Raw genomic sequence first — 19,841 nt, 5'->3', positions numbered from 1 at the left:
TAAACGTCATTTCCGTGTAGAGCCTTCAGAGTCATGGGAAATGTAGTTACTTTTGGTGTCTGGACACGGTTGAGTAACGGTGCAATAATTACACCGCTGCCAGAAAATATTTTATATTTTCTGTGAGGTGTATTTCAACTCATGTTCAGAGACACACACACACACACACACACACACACACACACACACACACACACACATACTTGTACTTCCATCTTTGTGAGGACACTCATTGACATAATGCATTCCCTAGTCCCTTACCCTAACCTTAACCATCACAACTGAGTGCCTAATCCTAACCCTAACCCTAACCTTAACCTTAACCTAAACCTAATTCTAACCATAACTCTAAAACCAAGTTTTAACCCTCAAAATGTGATTTGAAGGTGTCTCAAAAAGTGAGGACCTGCCAAAATGTCCTCACTTTCCCAAAATGTCCTTACTCTGTTAGTAAAATACTTTTTTTGGTCCTTACTATGTAGCAAGTACAAGTACATACACACACACACTCAACACACTCACACAAACACATTCACACAAACACACATTGTTTTTGCCACACGGTGGCGATATACTCACTTGAATCACTTAGGTCTCTTGGAGTGAATTAAAGGGGAATTCACATTTCTTATTCATACGCCCCGAACAGTTTGGTCAATATTTGTGAACATGCAGCAGTCTCTTTTTAAGTTAGAGACCAAAGTAAGATACTTAAGATGTGTGACGTTCTATAACAATGAATGGGGCTCTGACCCTGTGAGGCCATTAAATGTTTGTGTAAAGTCTCACACCAAAATGAATATTTCAAATCTTAAACTTTATATCCAATTTAAAATTTGGATGAGACTTGTTAGGGTGACACAGCTACTGTAGTTGAGGTTACTTATTTCCCCCAGTGGCTCAAAGTAATTTCAACTATATAGCTTCAGTAGCCTGACTTTTGAGAGCAATCCTTGGACGTTTTTATACTATGACATTTGCAGGCAATTCTATACTTCCAGAGTATATTTTTCTGCTGTATTAATTCATCATTTGTACTCAACTGCTCTTAATCTGGTGGGTTCAGTTAAAAAGAGTGATGCAATTCCCGCAGTCCACATTTTCATTTGTCACTTATGACATTTAATCAATATTTTAATGGAATAAAAAACTGCTGATACCTCATAACAAACTTGACAAAATGATGCATGTTTCCAAATTAACCTTGTACTCAGGAATAACATGTGACATTTAAAACTTACGTTTTAAATTGTTTTTAAATGAATGAACAGTATATCTATGAATAATATGTGATTGATATTTATTAGTCACTCGAACTACAACTTCATTTGCAGCTGGTATTTTTCTGAACTCTTTCTCTGGGCTCTGTTGTGTAAATGTGTCATTTAATAAAAGACTAAATATGTATTCTGATTCTATCCTGCATCTAAGGAAAGGGTTGGCATGGGGAAAATGGGATATTAACAAAAACCATTCTGGCCCACCACCATAACTGGTAATGGGCCGAGTCTGGCACATGTGGTGTAAGTCAGGCTTGGTTGTGGGTTGTTGGACCCACGCCACCAATCAGACCGCAGTTCAGTCAGATCTCTCAGCCAAGACTTGGCCAAGTCTTTACCAGAGTGATATGAATAACAACAGCATAAGAAAAGTAAACTGGGCAACAAACAAATGCAGAGACTGTTCACCTGTGACAGTTTTGGGAGTCGAGTGAACAGGAAACGGAGCATACAGGGAAGAACCAGAGCAGAGCACAACTACCTGTGGTTATGGACTGCCCACATAGAGGGAATGGACAGAAAATGTGTCATTATTCCTTTAGATATGGACAACAAAAAGCATAATGGCTGCAGTGAACCATAGCCTGCAGTCTATAAATACTGAGATCTCCTCGTCTTCATCACGCTGGTCTCCAAATAAACCTTGACCTCAGTGAAGAGGGAACCTTCACCCAGACTGTCCATGCTGTTAGCATGAAGAAATCAACTACCCAATACCATAGGTAAGACAAGAGATCATATTTGAATAGGAAGGTGGCTCACCTGCAAGTAATGATGGTGAGATGAAGTTTGTTGAAGCACTGAACCAGTCAGCACCGAAACAAGAACATCAAATTGAAAGAAACTAAACTAATTCTGGTGTTTGTAAATTCCTCTTTTTCATTTTTACTTGTTGAAATGAAGAATGACTATTTCAAAATAAAAGTGAAGAGGATAAAATGGCCATTCTGTAAAGTGTAACATTAAGCAAACACCTAAAGATCTCTTTTTGCTTAGGTCTTACATGAAAAATATTTTATCAAAAGTGTATGTAGGGGTGGGCGATCTGGCCAAAAGATCATATGATGATCTTGTTGAATCGCAATCCACGATCAGAATCACAATCTGTGCCCTATATCCGCTATAGTTCTATTGTGAGAATCTTGACTTTGATTGTTTTGACAACTTGCTGCTGTTTTTCACCTACAATGCTGTTTTCTGTTGTTGTTTTGTTTTTTTTTTTGTTTGTTTGTTTTTTTGTGAAACCTTTATTTGTGAAAAAAAAAGGGGGACATTTCACAGCTTTTTTGCAGCTAGACTACATCAGACCATGTCCAGATCAAAACCTACTACACCTAAACTTGTCAAATCTGAACTATATAATCTCAAAGAGCCTAAATTATCTTTAAAACACTGTGTCTTATTTTTGAAACATTTATTCTTTTTGTGAAATTGCAAAAAAGGGATCATTTAATACTTATGTCACATCTAGACCACATTAGACAAGGTCCAGATCAAAACCCACTACACTTAGACGTGAAAAAATATTTGACAACTTTAAAAATAGTGTTACTGATTAACAGTATTGCTACAACATGGCCTTTGGTTTTTCAAATTCATGTCAGAATTCCACGTCTCTCCCTTAAGAAACAACGTTTTAAGGAGATTTTAGTCTCTCTGGGATAATCTTGACAAGTCCAGGTGAAATGGGTTTTGATCTTGACTTGCTCCAATGTGGTCTAGATGTGTAAAAAGCCGTGAAACGTCCTCTTTTTGCAATTTCACAAATTAAATAAAGGTTTCACAAATTTGAAAGAGGGTCTCAGACAGCAACAAAACTTTACCTTAAATGTCTAACACACGGTCACAACTGTAAGAGGCACAATAAACGGAGGAGTGAACTTTATGTTAACTTTCCCTTAACTGCTGAATTGGAAGCCAACTGGTGGTCATTGGTCAGTCATTACCTGTTACTGTAAACTGCTCTGCCAACTTGACTCAACCCGTCAACATGCCCATGTAAACAAAATAAATTACATAGGAAGCCAACTACATAAATAGAAAGTGATAAGAACGTCTGCATTGTTTGGTGTTGAGGCCGGAGCGTGAGGAGGACCCCCTCTGAGGACCCCTCTCCTCATGTTGCAGACAGGATGACCTCACTGAGTGGACCACCTGCCTCGAGTGAATAAATATGTGGTACAGTGAGTCTACAGGCAACAATGCAGTGACCGTTATTGTCATCTAAACCAGCGCTCTGTGAATGGTTTGTGGCAATGCTGGGGGCCTTGAGGAATAATTGTGGGGGGTCTGATTAGTGGCATGCCTGCCTGAGAGTAATTAATGACCAGTTACACAATACCAATGCAAACACATGCACATATGTCCTCAGACCAGTTTGGCTTCAAGCCATGGGGCTAAATGGGGGGAGGGGAGAGTTGGATTAAAGTGCAGCAAAATGAATTAACCCTAGATTACAATCATGAGTTCATTAATCTAATCTCCTTAAATTCTTAATCTCCTGTAGGCACACTTGTGTGTTTGAAAGCATTTGGCCCAGTCAGCTACAAGGGAGACTTTAATGCGCCCCAGCAACAATAGTTATGAGAATGTAAATTACCCACGTGTGTTTATTGGTGTCAAACGCTGAGGTTACACAAGACTGTTACTGGTTCCCTTCGGGACTTTCAAGTGTAAAATATAGCTACAAGCAGCAATGTGGGGGCCAAGCAGACCAGAGCTGTGATGGAAAAATGATGTCACTATGTCAAAGGCATGGTTGTAAGCACCCACAGCAAGTTTCATGTGAGTTAATTAAAGATTGGCTGAGATATGGCTTGATTTCTTTCTTGGTGCCTTTGCTGCCATATTTGATTGGCTCTGATGGATGAACCCTTTTGCAAATCAAAAAGCCAAAAAATAAGTTTTATCAGGATAGGTTTGAAGAACATCTGTGTCAATTTTGGTACAGATCGGAAAAACTTTGTCCAAGGAATAGTGAAAAAACAGTTTTTTTATGAAATTCAAAATGGCACCTGCATCAATTAGGTTGACCTGAAATTTTGTTATTGCAGCACCCCCTAATGTTCAAAGGACATCAGATTTCTTGAGCTACCTCCTGATGGGATCCTGATTCCATCTTCAAAGTTTAGTTTTCATAAATAAAAGCTTTGCTGAGATATGACCTAAATACCTCTTTAGCAGCTTTCAGTTGGCTGTGACAAATGAACGCTTTCAAAAATAAAAATAAAAAAACATGTGATAACTTTTGTGAGCCTTCTGTGCCAGTTTTAGACAAGACTGGGCAAAGTTTGTCTGAGGAGCAGCAAACAGTTTTACATAAAATCTGAAATGACAGAAATTTACGCCATAGGCTGCATTGAACTCGGCTTGATCCAAGGAATCCAGTGTTCTCTTAATCGGGCATACGGTGTGAAAAGTGAAACCATTTCCAACTTTGATCTGTTGGTGGCGCTAGAGCACTTGAGGCGCAGACATTAAACTTGGTGAAAAGAAGCTTGTGAGTGTCACCAATCAGTGGCAAATTTCAAAACTTTTTACCAAACAGTTCTAGGGGCTACCATAGACTCCCATAGCAAAGGAGGAAAAAAAAGAGGAAGAATAGAAGGTAGAAACAGCTTATGCAGCTTTGTTGCTTGGCCCCCAAAAAAGCCATTTGGTAACTTGAGATACGAGTGGCACTGAAATTGAAATCCCTTGTACGAAAACAATAGGAAATAGTGGATAAAAGGAAAGCTGACACACAGACATAAACTCAGACAGCTGAGAAACAGCAGCAGCTTTTAATCTTCAAAAGCAGCTGTTGAGTGACAGTAAGAGGGAGTGAGAGACAGAAAGAGAGAGAGGCAGGAGAAACCTAAGCTGTGTCGGCTTCAACTCTGGTGTTAAAGAGTCTCTCTCACTCTGTCACTTTCAGGAGGGAGTAACAATGCTTATCTTATTTTAAACCCCAAATATTAAAAATATCTTTAATCCATTTAACCTTTCAAGTAATTCTGCTCGTTTGGTTTTATTTTTTCAGTTTCTGTCAATCAGTCTTTCTCCTTCGTTGACTTTGCTGTCAAAGCTTGAAAAGCACAGGTGCGACTAATAACATTTAAAAACGCCTGTGTTGCTTTTTACAGTCCCAGTAAACCGTAGAGCCAGTCTCCACAATGGCAGGGCCTTCACACTGGCACACCTAACATGGAACTGAGCCATTTTTAATGTCAGTTATTACACCTGCAAACATGTCGAGACAAAGAACAAAGACAAGACCAACCAAGAACTACGTGTCCCCTGCATAGAAAAGGGACATTTGTGTTTTGTATTTATTTAAAGTATATGTATAGAGTTAGTAAATAAGTATTTGCATATGACATATGTTATTGTTTTACTCATACAGTAAATACACAGAATGCACAAAGAGGAAGATAACCTGTTTTCTTGAAAGTCTTCTTCATGAAAATGAAAATTATATGTGCAGGCTGACTTGGCTGATTCTTCACTGACCTGCCTGGAACTGAGGGACATTCTTGAGACATTTCTGTGAACCTCACGAGTGCTTAAATCTGGCAGAAAATACCAGGAACTCAGTTGGAGAAGTGACGCCGCGGTCATCAGACGGACTTTAAACTGCCATCATATGATCCTTGAGACAAGCTGGTTTTGTGGAGCTGGGAGTCTGAGTGAGGGCAACACTGTGCCTGGTGCTTGTTAGAGAGCAAGGATGCTGATCACTAGTCCTGATAATTAGCACTAGTATCCGGGTAAACTTTGTATATATGAGATTTTATCAACCTGGGGGAAGTTTACACTCTACAGTGAGAAACTTGCACATGCTGGGTATGTTATAAGCTAAGAGTCCATTATTTTTGGATTCAGTATGTTTGAATTTGAGAAGTCATAGGCCAACCAAGTGATACATGAATTAAGGCTAAGGCTTCAGATTTTATTCCTGACAGTGTTGGAGTGTGAAGCAGGGCTTGTAGTGCTTGGACCCAAGGCTGGGTTGTGACAGCATTATGCAATCTAAGGAAGTAGACATGCTTTTTTTGGTACTACCTTTTGTTAAATTAAATTTAGGTTTATTCATTCATATGTATAACTATAGTCTAATGGTGCTTTAATTTATCTTTTTTTTTTTTTTTTTTTTTACAAATTTACCTGACGTCTTTTTACCTTGCCTTGTAATGATAATGATAATAATAATATAGCACTTATCAAATTCAGGGATATTGAGATAAATAATAAAGTAATTTAAGTGAAAACAATGAAAAATGTAGATCAAAAAGTACAAAGGACAAAATAAAATACTAATACACATATATACCCACATATATAGAGTATACAGTATGTAAATATATATATACTGCACATATACATACTTATATGCCCTTTGCCTTGGACTGCCTTGCTGTTGAAAGGTGCTGTACAAATAATCGTGCATTGCCTTGACACTGGGGACAAACTAGATGTTTTAAACTCAAGTGAAAGCGAGGAACAAAACAGACAACAGGTGAAACATACGATGGCAGGTGCTTCTGATTTTTTTTTTTTTTGTTTGTTTAATGGCATTGATATCTAACAATGATGGCCCCTTGGATGCAGCCGATTTCACTGGCGTTTGAGCCCATTGGACAGCAGCAGCAGGAGTAGGAGGAGCCTCCGTGAACACTACCGCCGCCTCGGCTCTTTCTCTCCGCTCGGCTCGCTGCTCTCCCGCAGGCTGCGTGGCTCTCTGAGGACAAACCGACCGACAACTTTTTTTTTTTATATTGTTTGGGGTTTTTTTTCCCCCGGTTTTTTTCGCGTTTTAAAATCAAAGCTTGCGACGTATACAAATGGCTCGACCATCTCCCAGCAGTTTAGGACGTGATACAGTTGTAAACTCGGAAAGCGGATTCGTCTAAACGGAGCCACAACTTCAAACAAATCAACAGCGGAACAAGTTGTAACCGAGATAAAGGAAATCCGGCTCAGCCCTGCTCCCATCAAGGTAGGCACTAAAACTCCCAATCCTCCTAAAGTGGCCGTCTCCAACATACCTGCTCGTTTGACTCTGCTCCAACTTCCGAAATGAGAGTTTAGTTACAGTCTGCAACACTTGATCCTTTTGATGTCGGGTGGTTGCAGCAGGCTGGATGTTTTGCAGGCTGGATGTTTTGCAGGCTGCTGCTGCTGCTGCTGCTAACTTGGGAGGAAAGTTGAGCACATGCAGAAGTGCTGACCGGAGTTTCACATTTACTGCACAAAACGAATTGGATTTCACGCTGAGTCCCTCCACGGAAGTCCACCGTTCCCCTTTCAGTGGGGCTGAATAGCCGACTTAAATTTATCTGCTGTGGAACAATGGAGGCTTTTATGCGGAAGATATTTATTTGGTCGTTTTCAAGTTGTGTACAGTCTTTATGAACCCACTGTAGCATGCCGTGGTTGCTGCAAACTAGCAACATGCATAACAAGCTTGAATGTGGTAGTAATAACATGTCATGGCATAATTATATTTACTCGGATTTGAGGGGTGAGAGCAATAAAGTTAATCATATTTTAAATTCAGCTTAAGCACTTTCACCCCAGAATATCCTCCTGCAGCTGCGAGCCAGTCTAAACCCACCGCAGATGATCAGAAGAAAGATTGGGTTCTTATCTGTTGCACAGCAGTTGCATAATTTTATCCTGAAGGAGCTGGTCTGAGGTGTGAGATCCTATGTGGGCTTGAAAGCTTTGCCTTTGGCACCATCTTGTATGTGAACCAGCAGAGGAACAGAGCAGGCTGGCAGGAATCTGTTGGCTCCCGCTGTGGTTGGAAGTGACTCACAGCGCTGAAATGTTTATAGGGGTGGAAAGATGTGAAATAGTTCAACACACCCAGGTGCTGCTTCTTTACCTAACATTGATTACAGGAGGTTGTATTAGGAGGAAGTTAATGTAGGTAGTGACACTGATGTATGTTTCACAGTGTAAACCTTTGTGGCACACAGTGTACACACACTGGTTTTCCGTTGAACTCTTATCTGATCTCCTTTCATCTCCCTAAAGTCTGAAGTTCATTTCCGGTGTAATCCAACACACTGATATGAGTCCGTGAGGCCATTCTACAGCTGTTGGCATAGTGAGACTTGTTTGGTTATAAAATGGGAGTGTTTATGGTAGTGTTCGCATCAAAAGGAGCGTGTGTTCATAAAATCCCTCTGTCCTGCGCGGCTATCAAATTAAACAAATGGATAGGAGTGGCTCTTTCTACCTGTGCTCTTATTTTTCCTCTGTGTTTCCTCCTTCAGGTGCGAGTCAAGATGTCTGTAAGTAATCACGAAAACAGAAAGTCTCGCTCTAGCTCCGGCTCCATGAATATCCAACTCTTCCACAAAACGTCCCACGCAGACAGCCTGTTGACACAGCTCAACCTGCTGCGCAAGAGAAAAGTCTTCACAGATGTTATCCTGACGGCCGGAAACCGATCCTTCCCCTGTCACCGAGCCGTCCTGGCCTCCTGTAGCCGATACTTTGAGGCCATGTTCAGTGGCGGGCTCAGGGAGAGTCGTGACGCTGAAGTCAACTTCCACGACTCTCTCCACCCGGAGGTTCTGGAGCTGTTGCTCGATTACGCCTACTCGGCCCGAGTCATAATCAATGAGGAAAATGCAGAGTCGCTCCTAGAAGCCGGCGACATGCTTCAGTTCCACGACATCAGGGACGCAGCGGCAGAGTTTCTAGAAAAGAACCTCCACCAGTCAAACTGTCTGGGGATGATGCTGCTGTCAGACGCCCATCAGTGTCAGAGGCTGTACGAGCTGTCGTGGCGGATGTGCCTGGCAGATTTTGCTACTCTCTTCAAGACAGAGGACTTCCTCAGCCTGCCCAGAGACAAAGTGAAGGAGCTCATTCTCAGTGAGGAACTGGAGGTGGAGGATGAGAGCCTTGTGTACGAGGCTGTTATCGACTGGGTTAAGGCGGACATGGAGCAGAGGCACAGTGAGCTGCCCGAGCTGCTGCGCTGTGTCCGCTTGGCGCTGCTCCCCGAAACGTATCTGCTGAAGAACGTCGCCTCGGAGGAGCTGGTGATGTGCCATAAGGTGGGCCGGGAGATTGTTGAAGACGCCGTACGGTGTAAGATGAAGATCCTCCAGAACGACGGTATTGTGACGGGGTTCTGTGCCCGGCCAAGAAAGGTCAGCCAGGCCCTGCTGCTGCTGGGAGGACAGACTTTCATGTGTGATAAAGTCTACGTAATCGACAACAAGACCAAGGAGATCACCCCCAAAACAGACATCCCCAGCCCCAGGAAAGAATGCAGTGCCTGTGCTATTGGTTGCAAGGTATGTATGTGATGTATATACACCTTAATAGTTGCATTTTGATTTCACGTTATGTAGTTGTGCTTAAAATATGATTTCTCTGCCTGTCCCTCAGGTTTACGTTACTGGAGGGCGTGGCTCTGAGAACGGGGCCTCCAAAGATGTCTGGGTCTACGACACGTTACACGACGAGTGGTCCAAAGCAGCCCCCATGTTGGTAGCCAGGTTTGGACATGGTTCTGCGGAGCTCGACCACATGCTGTATGTTGTGGGAGGACACACGTCTCTTGCGGGATCCTTCCCCGCCTCTCCATCTGTGTCTCTCAAACAGGTGGAACAGTACGACCCGCAGACCAATAAATGGGCCCTGGTGGCTCCGCTCAGAGAAGGGGTGAGCAACGCTGCCGTTGTTGGTGCCAAAAACAAACTCTTTGCCTTTGGGGGCACCAGTGTCAACAGAGACAAGTATCCCAAGGTGCAGTGCTTTGACCCATGCGAGAACCGGTGGTCTGTACCAGCCGCCTGTCCGCAGCTGTGGCGATACACGGCCGCAGCTGTAGTTGGCAACCATGTTGTGGTGATCGGCGGTGACACTGAATTCTCAGCCAGCTCTGCTTACCGGTTCAACAGCGAGACGTACCAGTGGTCCAAGTTTGGTGACGTTACGGCCAAACGGATCAGCTGCCACGCAGTGGCGTCAGGAAACAGACTATACGTGGTCGGGGGATACTTTGGAGCCCAGAGGTGTAAGACACTAGACTGTTATGATCCATCATCGGACTCTTGGGACAGTGTGACCAGCGTTCCCTACTCACTCATTCCCACTGCCTTCGTCAGCACATGGAAGTACCTCTCAGCGTAGAGGGACGCACTGTCTGAGCTCTCTACGGTGAGTAATTGTAGCTTCCTTAAACTGACACAAACAAACAAGATGTGAATTATATGTGCTATTCATAGTGTCCCCATTGTCACGTAATAAATGGGAACTGACTTTATGGAAACATAATATCTTTAATCAGTTCAAACTGCTCTGTCACTTATTTAACAAACCCACGTGAATGTCAGCTTGAACCAGACGAGGCCAGTTTAAAACCCCTCGCTGTTGTCAGGGTTGCCAGTGGTTACAGTTACACATTATCTAGCTGCTGTAACGGCTGGCTGTTGGATAAACACGGTGGAGTCCTGGTTTGGAGAGCAGGAGGAATGTCAGCGGTGCTGCTAATTACAGAGCGAGAGCTACAACACAAGACCTGTGTCAGCGACAGGAGCGAGGTGGAGAGGCAGGGATCAGGTCTGTGCTCGTAGAGCCTGCTGGATGCTAACTGACTGCCTATTATGAGTCAGCACCTTAGAATGAGTCAGCACCTTAGAGCAGCTGTAAGTGTAAAAGGTTTGATAGGACACATGACATTTAGAAATATAGAGGGCTTGAAGCCAGAGGAGCACAAAAGAGGTTTCGGTGAGCTTGATGAGTGTGATGATAATATCCTCACACATATCCTCAAAAAAATAGTTAATTCCAGGCTCCATTTATTGATACAAGCGCTTATTTTGTTTAAATTAAAATAATGCAACTTTATTAATATAAAACTTTATTTAACTGATGTTTACAAAGTGCTTTACGGGATGAAATCCACACAAAAATCTACTTTAGTGTCATATGTTTTGACAGAGCACAGGGCGATCTGCTCTGCTCAGAGTAAAATAATCAGGAAGGGAGCAAGGGGGGAAAACAGGAAGGATTCATCTCAAGGATGTGAAAATATGATTGACTGAAATCTAACATGCCTGATCTGCCTGAAGGAACAACAGGTGGCAGTTTTCACAGCTTCATGCGAGATAAGAAATGATTGATACATTTTTCCTGAGGTGTTTTCAGCTTTTTCAGCACAGGGAGTGGGAGGAGGGATGGAGGGGCTATGAGATGAAACAAGGAAAGGGAATTCACGGATATTTTGAAGCTTTTACGGTTGTTTTTACATGTGCCCGGTGGTGGCAGAGCTAGTTTTAAGTTTTATGATGCAAGGCCTGTCCCGTGAACTTATTTTAGCACTGATGCAATCAATGGAAAACAGTTCATTGCTACACCAGTTTTGCATTTTAAAAAAGCTTAGAGTCTGCTGCATCTTTTATTGATGGTGTTGTGGTTTTATCTTTACTAGAGTAACGCATTTCTAAAGTTAACATATGACAGGGTTTTTATTAGGTTCACTGCATTCAAAGGGCTCCACAAAGCACATGCACTATCTGTCCTGATGTAATCATTTTGTGCCGCACAGCCTGTTTGTTCCAAAGCTGCAGTCTGTCATCAAGGATCACAAATATCCACACTCAAAGCAATAGTTTGCTCATGCAGCGCTCACACTTATTCACTTTCCTGCTGACAGTAAATACAGAGGAAATTAATGGTATGAAAACTTCAGTTTGCATCTTTTTCAATGCCCCCTTAGCGGCAGAATTTGAAGTAAAAGGTCTTTTTAGTTGTTACCAAGAAAACAAAAATCCTTTAGTGCGAAAATATGTAAAAATAAATGTGGTATATTGGTCAGTTTCTGTGAGTTAAGCTTAGTTTCATAATTCTTCTCTGTTCTGCAAAAAGGCAGCTTGTTCCTGTTAGGAATGTGAGAGTGACTCCAAACAAGCTCCTTTCTATGCTGCCAAGAAGTTTGAAAGTAAACTAAGTGGAAGCAAGTGAGAAGCAGAAAGCTTATGTGCGACTTGTGTCTACAGTAAACAGCTGGGTCCGATGGAGCTGGGGGCTTAACATTATGAGGCCGCTGGTACGGACCACTGTCTCCATGGTAGTCAAGGTTTTTCCAGCCTGATGGAGACAGACAGCCTGGCTATAAAAGATCAAGACACTGCTTCCTTAAGAATTCAGTTACGCAGTTACGGTAGCAACCATTCTGCTGCCTTTATGTTTAATTACAGCAGACGTGGAAAAAGCTCAGATTTCCAGATTGTTGAGCAGGAGTCCTACCCTGACGCTGTTGACTTTCTCTCGCCCGACATGGGGGAGGGGTTTGAGAGGAGGAGTGAAGTGGTAGAAATCTTTGGGAACAATTAAGTGACACAGAGAAGGGCACATTCTCACACACACACACACACACACACACACACACACACACAGACACACAGATATATACACAAACAGAGGCGGTGGATGAAGCAAAGAGTAAGACCAGGAGAAGCAAAGCTATATTTTGCACCATTTGGCAGCCGAGACTAACGCCTGCCTAAAAATACTTTGCTCCCGGGGCTGTCAACTTTCAGCTGGGATCAGAGAGGAAAATAATTTGTGTGTGTGTGTGTGTGTGTGTGTGTGTGTGTGTGTGTGTGTGTGTGTGTGTGTGTGTGTGTGTGTGTGTGTTCCTTTTGATGTTTATGATGGGGCTGAAAACCACCAGTCAGCTGTTCAAGTATTCACTAGTAGTATTGTAAGTTTTTACGCAGTTGTGAAACCACTCGTTTTTTACTCGTTGTACTTTGTCTCACCCTCTCTCTCTCTCTCTCTCTCTCTCTCTCTCTCTCTCCCACCCTCTCCCACCCACACACACTCCCACACAGGGAGTTGCATAGCTGGCATTGCCTGTCCTTTAAAAAGCCAGCCATCCTTACTCTAATTTGGGAGGAATGAAGGTGTGGCCTGCATTCCCATTAGTAAAGATTTGTTAATGTTGCCTTGTGGTTGAGGCCTGGCAGTTTGTATGGGATTACCAGCCTTCATGCTCTTCTTGTCACCACCTACTGTAGTTTGGAGCCTTGAGCATTTGCACCAGATGTGACTAACTGCAGACTCCAGGGCCAAACCAGAACCCACTGTTGATGGAAAAGTATTTGTAAATGTTAAAGTGTTATGGTCCGCATTTGTTATGGTCTAGACGAGTCTCAAATAAACGAAAAACATCAAGATTCAAACAGATTTCACTTTATTATTTTGACTTTTTCCCTGTGTAATCTATACAGTTGGCAACTAGGTTTTAAATTGTCTCTTTGGCATGTGTTTTGGAGGTCACACGTCAAATAACATCAGGGTGTAATCTGGCCTGTTGTTGGTACTAGACTACAGGCAGACAGGATGTAACCAGAGATCCCTGCACAAAGTTCAGCACAGTCTCTCCTCTCTCCTTTTGAACCATCGGACTATAACAGCCCCAGAAATGACTGTTATCTACACTTGAGCCTTTGTTTTCTCAGCCCCCCTTCTCCTCCTCTTGTCTCCCTCTCTATCCCTCCCTCCTCATCACCCCTCTCTGCTCCAAATCACAGACATGAGCAGCATTCTCCTTTTTAACGGCCTCAACTGAAGCACTTATGAGGTGGGCACGGCTGTGTGTGATAGGGTACACCTGGAGAGGTCAGGGGGCCACAGAGGGAGTCAGCGGCGGGCTCTCTGCATCCTCAGACAGCTGCTGTAAAAAGGAAAGGTCACAGGGGGATCAGGGAGGAGGAGTGCAGAGGCCCCAGTCACTCAATACTAATGTTTTATTAATGCCTCGCTGTGAGGGCCACCAGGAACACAAGCTGAATGAGGCTTTTATTGCGGCATCTGTGTACAACAACGATCCCACCTCCGTTCACTCAGACACACACATACACAGTTAAAGTTAGCACGTGCACACACACACTTTGTCTCCAGTCCCTTGAGTAATCAATCTGCCACATTACAGCCCTTGGCACGGCGGCTTAAATTTGCATAAACCTAATGGAGTTTTTATTGGTCTTTTCTCCACGCTGCGAGTCACAAAAAAGCGAAAGGGAAAAAGATGCTCAAAATGGCTGAATAATCGCCCAGACTAATTTGATTACACCCTGAAAAAGAGACGAGCTGTCATACAGTTACAGGGGCCTCCTCAGAAAGCCAGCTGGGATGGGACAGAGTGTGTCTGCCTGGTAATTAATCTGAATTACGTAATATTTGCGCCTCTGAAGTAGTGCTGAAGTGGTACGCATTCAGTCACAGAGACACTCTTTGTTCCAGTCTTAAACCAAACTTTCTACAAGGATTCATCGAGATGGGGCTCATTATACTTTGCAGCTGGACCAAGATGCTTGTGGCTCATCCAGAAGCCCTTTATTTGTCCCTCAAAACAATGCAAACTCATGTAAATGAAGTGCCTGTGATTCATACCACAGTCAATACAGTGGAATTCTAGGTGGTCATTAATAAACATGGCACAGGCCTCATTGGACACAAGGGACAGATAAAGAAAGAGGACTCAGCTTTTGGTTTGGTGTATTGTGGGTAATTGGGCCTATAGAAGACGCAGATGGAGTCCAAGGTGCAATAAAACAAACCAAAAAAAAAAACTGGAGATGAATGTCATGATCCAGGTGTCGTCCATTTGATAAATGTGACCTGGTCCCATGTTGTGTGTGTGTGTGTCTGTCTGTCTGTCTGTCTGTCTGTCTGTCTGTCTGTCTGTCTGTCTGTCTGTCTGTCTGTCTGTCTGTCTGTCTGTGTGTGTCTGTGTCTGTGTCTGTGTCTGTGTCTGTGTGTGTGTTCTTTCAACAACTAGACAGTGTGACATTTTAAAATCATGGAAAAAGCTTGAGATCTGGTCATTTTCTTTTGTCTAACTCAGTCTGGCTTTATTCCCACGTGGAGCAGACAGACCGAGTCAGGTTAAACCTCTGAGTGCCAGTTCCTATCACTTCATATAGTCCCAGCCCATCTGTCTGGTCAGCTGAAGGACACATGGACGCCCTCCGTCCCTCACAGCAGCACACTGTGGTTACTGCTGCGGACCAGACCGAAGACACACACACACACACACACACACGGGGCATCTGGGTTCTTTCTGGGTTACAGTTATTAACTTCACCCCGTGCTGGCATCCCACACTTATTCACTCAAGACATCTTACTCCCTGTTGGCAGGAGGCCATATCTGTGAAGGTTGATTTGGCTTTTTTTGGTACAATGGGCAAGTAAAAACACAAAGTTTGAATGCAAATCAGGATGAATTTGTCTAAATTAAAGATGGAAGTTTTACATACGGATCAAAGGTGAACAGGGTGGCCAGTACAGCTCAGTGTTGTATGTGACAGACCTTGACATGACAGGTAATAATGAAGGGACTCTGAGACACTCATTTCTGAGGACAGCTGGACCCTTGTTACCGCTGAGGGAGCTGAAGTTTGGCAGCGCGACACAGGCTGCTTGATGGATGTACTGATGATGACAGACATATAACCTTTGTGGAGCACATTTCAACACTACAATCTAACTTTTTCATTCCCTTCTGGAATGGTTCCTATTTTTTAAGTTCAGTAACACAAAAGAACACGGAGACCTTTTTGATCAGGACACTTAATACACTTTCATCCCATTGCTGACCGGCGTTCAGATCATGCCACTGGCTGGACCACATGAATGTGTGTGAAAGCTCACCTCTCACTGAAGGCGAGAGATAGATGACTAAAAATAAAGCTGCAACTCGTATGAAAACGGTGATATTGTCGTAGTTGGAGGAGACCAGAGCAGTAAAGTATTTAAGATTCAGAGGCATGGTCTTCATCATCTGCACTTGAGAGAGATTAGACCACCAGCCAAAACTCAGCCTGTGACCCAAGCACATGTGCACAGAGAGAGCAGCAATGGAAACTTCCATCAGGCGAGCAGGCGCACTTGATAAAAGCTGCTACTGTTGCTTTACTTAGAAGGTGCTTGTAGGTGGATTTCTGTTTTTGTTTCCTGTCTGTATGCTAAGCTAAGCTACGCTAAGCTGGCTGTAGTTTTTTTTATTTAACCAAGAAATGAATCAGTCCTCTTAGAGAACTCTCAGCAAAAATAAAAAGGTGAATAAGTGTGTTCACCAAAATGTTGAACCATTGCTTTCTATAGATTTTGTAGAAAATATGCTCATGTTTCTCAAAGTAAGGTGTCATTGTTGCATTTTTGTTTTTTTGTAGATGCGTCTGTTTTAGTATTCTGGTTTAATACATACACAGCATAGACTCGACACAGTAATTCTTCAAGAGGGTTTAATGTACAGTCAGATAGTTTTCCTACTGCCTCTTAACTTGAAGCTTGTTTGAAACCTCTTTTCGCCTTTGTCTGTTGTTATTCCAGTAGCACAGTGCTCTGACTGACTGTTTGGCTCCAGGCAACGTATTCACAACAGTAACAGATGTGTATGGATCAGTTGAGGCTTCTGTAGTATCGGCCGGCTTTGTTGGCCATGGAAATGAGGACTCATTAGGTTATCCAAACAAACCCCCAGCAGAGGCTGTCTGTAACTGTCAGCCCTCTTCCTCCCAGCACAGAGAGCACAAACACATTCTTCATCTGCTCTGGCAGATGAGTTATCATCAAAAATATGTAAATTAGATGTAAACATCATGTTCAACCCCCCCCTCCCCAAATTTCCAGTGGAGCTCTACTTTTTAGCAGCAGGGGAGGAAAATTAGACGCTCCAAGTATCTGAGGTTGCAGAGTGGACCGGAGATGAGATTCATTTCAGTGTTTGTAGTAAAAATGGTGCTTCACACATGCAGGAATGTGAAAATTGAACCATAAAAAGGCCTCATACAGTGTGACTTATATCCGGATAAAGCAGACGAGCAGATGGTTTTAGAATACGTGTTTTATCTGGGTCCAGAGAAGCTTATTTTTACAGAGCGAGGTCCTGCCACGCTCAGATATTTATTACCTAGCGACATAAATGGCTTGAGCAGCTTAATCCCACATGCCAGGGGAACTTTGGTTAAATAATGCCCTGTCCTGAGGCATTATTAACGCTATGTGGGTAAGCCTGATAAAATGGCATGGTGATAAGCTGATGTGTAGCTCGGAGGACCCAAGTTTCTGCATTCCTCTCCGCTCCCTGAGAACGTCCAGGCCACCCCTCTGGTCATGTGGTGGGTCCTCATACAACAGCAGCTCACAGGAGTTCACAGGACCGAAACATTAATCTCCCTCTGTCTCTTTCCCCAGATCAGCCATGGTGTCTGGTATTCAGTCTCCCTTTGCTGGCTGCAGAGAGGAGGAGGAGGAGGAAGGTTTTGTGTATTCCTGCTGTGGCTCCATCCAGCCTGATTCACATTATCTTCATCTGCCGAGGAGTGAAGGCCTGATTCCTGGAAACAGCCCAGAGACTGGAAGTGTGCGGCCTCTTTCCACCTGATCTGTTTACTCGTCGTTCTTGTGTAACTTTCCCATGTCGCCACCAGCCTGAGCTGGACTCGTTGCCATGTAAACTGCAGGGACTTCACAGTCGTCTGTATATAACATGCAAGCCACAGCCAGGAAACGGACCGATAGCATAGATGTGTGCTCTGGGCATTTTCTCTTTCCACCTCCTGGGTCAAATAAGCTACTGTGACTGTGTCAGCCCTGCACTGCTCAACTGACTCACTCCATGATCAAACATGTGTTATCTCACCAGTAGATTACCAGTTTAACAGACTCCGAAGGGACTTCTTAGTGTCTCTCACTGACATGTTGTTTTACAGCGAAGTAAAAAGAAAGTCGGCTGTCCTTTGTTGTGGTTCTTCTCCCCTCCTGACACTGGGCGTTTACTCAGGTGTAATTTATTTGGACTGCTGATAGACTGAATTAGACCTTTGCTCTGCCAGGCGTATGGGGAACTAGAGAAGACATTTGTGGAAGTGTATGATTTTGTGCACAGAAAAAATCTTCCTTTCTGTATTTTTAGACATTGGACTTGGGCTTCCCTCAATTTTGGTGAGCTAAATTTGTATCTTCCTCCTCAACTTAAAATACAAGCTCGCAAGAGAGAATGTGGTTGAAGAAGATACTTTTCTGTTTCAAGCTGTTTTTTCAAACTATGATTTTGTCTTTTTTTTTTTGTGCTTTGTGTCTCAGGGTTATGTATAGTTTTGCCTGTATTTGTTCAAGGATGGGTAACCTTTTTTGGTTTATGTCTTTTCTGTTCTGAATACCTTTTTTTGTGAATGTACTAGTTTTGTGATAAACAACTTTACAGAACTGTCTCATTTTAGAAAACATTCTTTACATTGTGAAAATGTATGATTGCGCTTAACAGCAGTGGTCATATTTAAAACATAAATATTGCCAAAACACAAATAGCTAACCTTAGTGTTATTTTGGATCTAAATAATGGAAGCTAGGTGTTTCCAAAGTAGTTAACTTTGTAGCTGTTATATCCGAGTATCTTAAATGGAAGTCTCTTGTGTGTATAGATTGTATATTTCCTTTGTAATTCATTTGTAGAAGCTTTTGATTTGCACAATTTGTACAAAGAAATCTCTTAATGGTCTTAATTTTTGTATCTTTGTCTTAACCCAGCTTGGGTAGTGTGAATAATCAAAGCCTTTTTGTAGCACATAACTTCTCTCTCAACAATCTTCATTTGTGCACAGTTTTCCAATATGTCAAGCGGTTACTGATACACCACTGTTACTTCATGTTCTGCAGCTCATAACTTGTCAATAAATGTCATCTTGCTAGTAACATATTTCGTCATTTGTCCTCTGTTTTCCAGGGACTGGCTGGAATTTAGCAGCCGTGTCATTAAAACGGCCTGGTCAGCCATATAATCACACAGGTGCTCTTAACGTGCCTCGAATAGTTTCCGTACGTAGGTAAGGAGTGGTTTTGGTATTTACCGGGAACACCCGTCTCCTTCCTCCTGTCTGTCCATGCTGTCTCTCTCTCTTATAATACCCCCGTTGTCATAGCGATATGACACATTCTGGTGATGTGGTGTGTGTGAAGTGCAAGCCTCTGCTGTGGTCCTGGCTCTCACCAAGTTAAGATGTACGCACACATTACAGCCCTCCAACCCCTGAAGAATGTGCTAATTCTGCTCAGCCAGCGTCAGTCAGGTGATGCCTCTCCAGAGTGAGAACTCTGCAGAGGCCAGGTCTACGTGAGAAGACGCTGCAGTCCAGACTGGGCGTTGGGTGTGAGGATGTCTGGTTGGCACATGTTTTCAGGGAGGAGAACCAGAGGAATGTACCCACACTCGGATTCAGGGAGGTGGCTCCGAAAGTGGTGCCTGCAGGCTCCACGTTTGAAGATGTTTGTGACGGCTAAGCCCTTGAGCCGTTATTGCTGTAATCCACCCCCACTTTGAAATCAGACATCACTTCCTGAATGTTTCTTTTCATTTCATTAGCTTGTGGTGTACTTTAACTTTCAAATTGTGGCTCTATCTATTTCAAAGCCAACTGCAGTCTTGGTAGTCAGAGCATCCGTCCCTCATGGCAACAGATGATTCAAACACCAACTGTTCTTTGAAATTTGTTCTTGACCTTGGAAACAGGAAATTGACAACAGCAGATCATCAGATTGGGGA

General features: G+C 43.0%; 1 protein-coding gene across 2 annotated transcripts; it reads left to right on the top strand.

Annotated features, from left to right (window-relative positions):
• The first annotated feature begins 6,950 nt into the window (after positions 1–6,950).
• On the top strand, positions 6,951–18,994 carry enc3 (ectodermal-neural cortex 3). Of its 2 annotated transcripts, none has more exons than XM_071487864.1 (4): positions 6,951–7,257; positions 8,550–9,577; positions 9,672–10,445; positions 17,495–18,994. In XM_071487864.1, the coding sequence occupies exons 2-3, from the start codon at positions 8,555–8,557 to the stop codon at positions 10,416–10,418; spliced, it is 1,770 nt and encodes a 589-aa protein (XP_071343965.1). In that variant the 5' UTR covers positions 6,951–7,257; positions 8,550–8,554; the 3' UTR covers positions 10,419–10,445; positions 17,495–18,994. The 2 variants fall into 2 exon arrangements, with proteins under 2 accessions (XP_071343965.1, XP_071343964.1); XM_071487863.1 differs by having other exon boundaries at positions 8,543–9,577.
• Positions 18,995–19,841: the final 847 nt, after the last annotated feature.

The sequence above is a fragment of the Trachinotus anak genome, unplaced genomic scaffold (assembly GCF_046630095.1).
Source record: "Trachinotus anak isolate AG129_WGS33_773 ecotype Australia unplaced genomic scaffold, CSIRO_AGI_Tana_v1 ptg000010l, whole genome shotgun sequence".
Taxonomy (NCBI): Eukaryota; Metazoa; Chordata; class Actinopteri; order Carangiformes; family Carangidae; genus Trachinotus; species Trachinotus anak.
This window is presented reverse-complemented; position numbering and strand designations above follow the sequence as displayed.

What these genes read in the sequence shown, in the direction of transcription:
- enc3 (XM_071487864.1), top strand. Translation starts at nt 8,555, where the DNA reads ATGTCTGTAAGTAATCACGAAAACAGAAAGTCTCGCTCTAGCTCCGGC. An exon ending in CCTGTGCTATTGGTTGCAAG is followed by an intron (nt 9,578 to 9,671) that starts GTATGTATGTGA and finishes CCTGTCCCTCAG; the next exon opens with GTTTACGTTACTGGAGGGCG.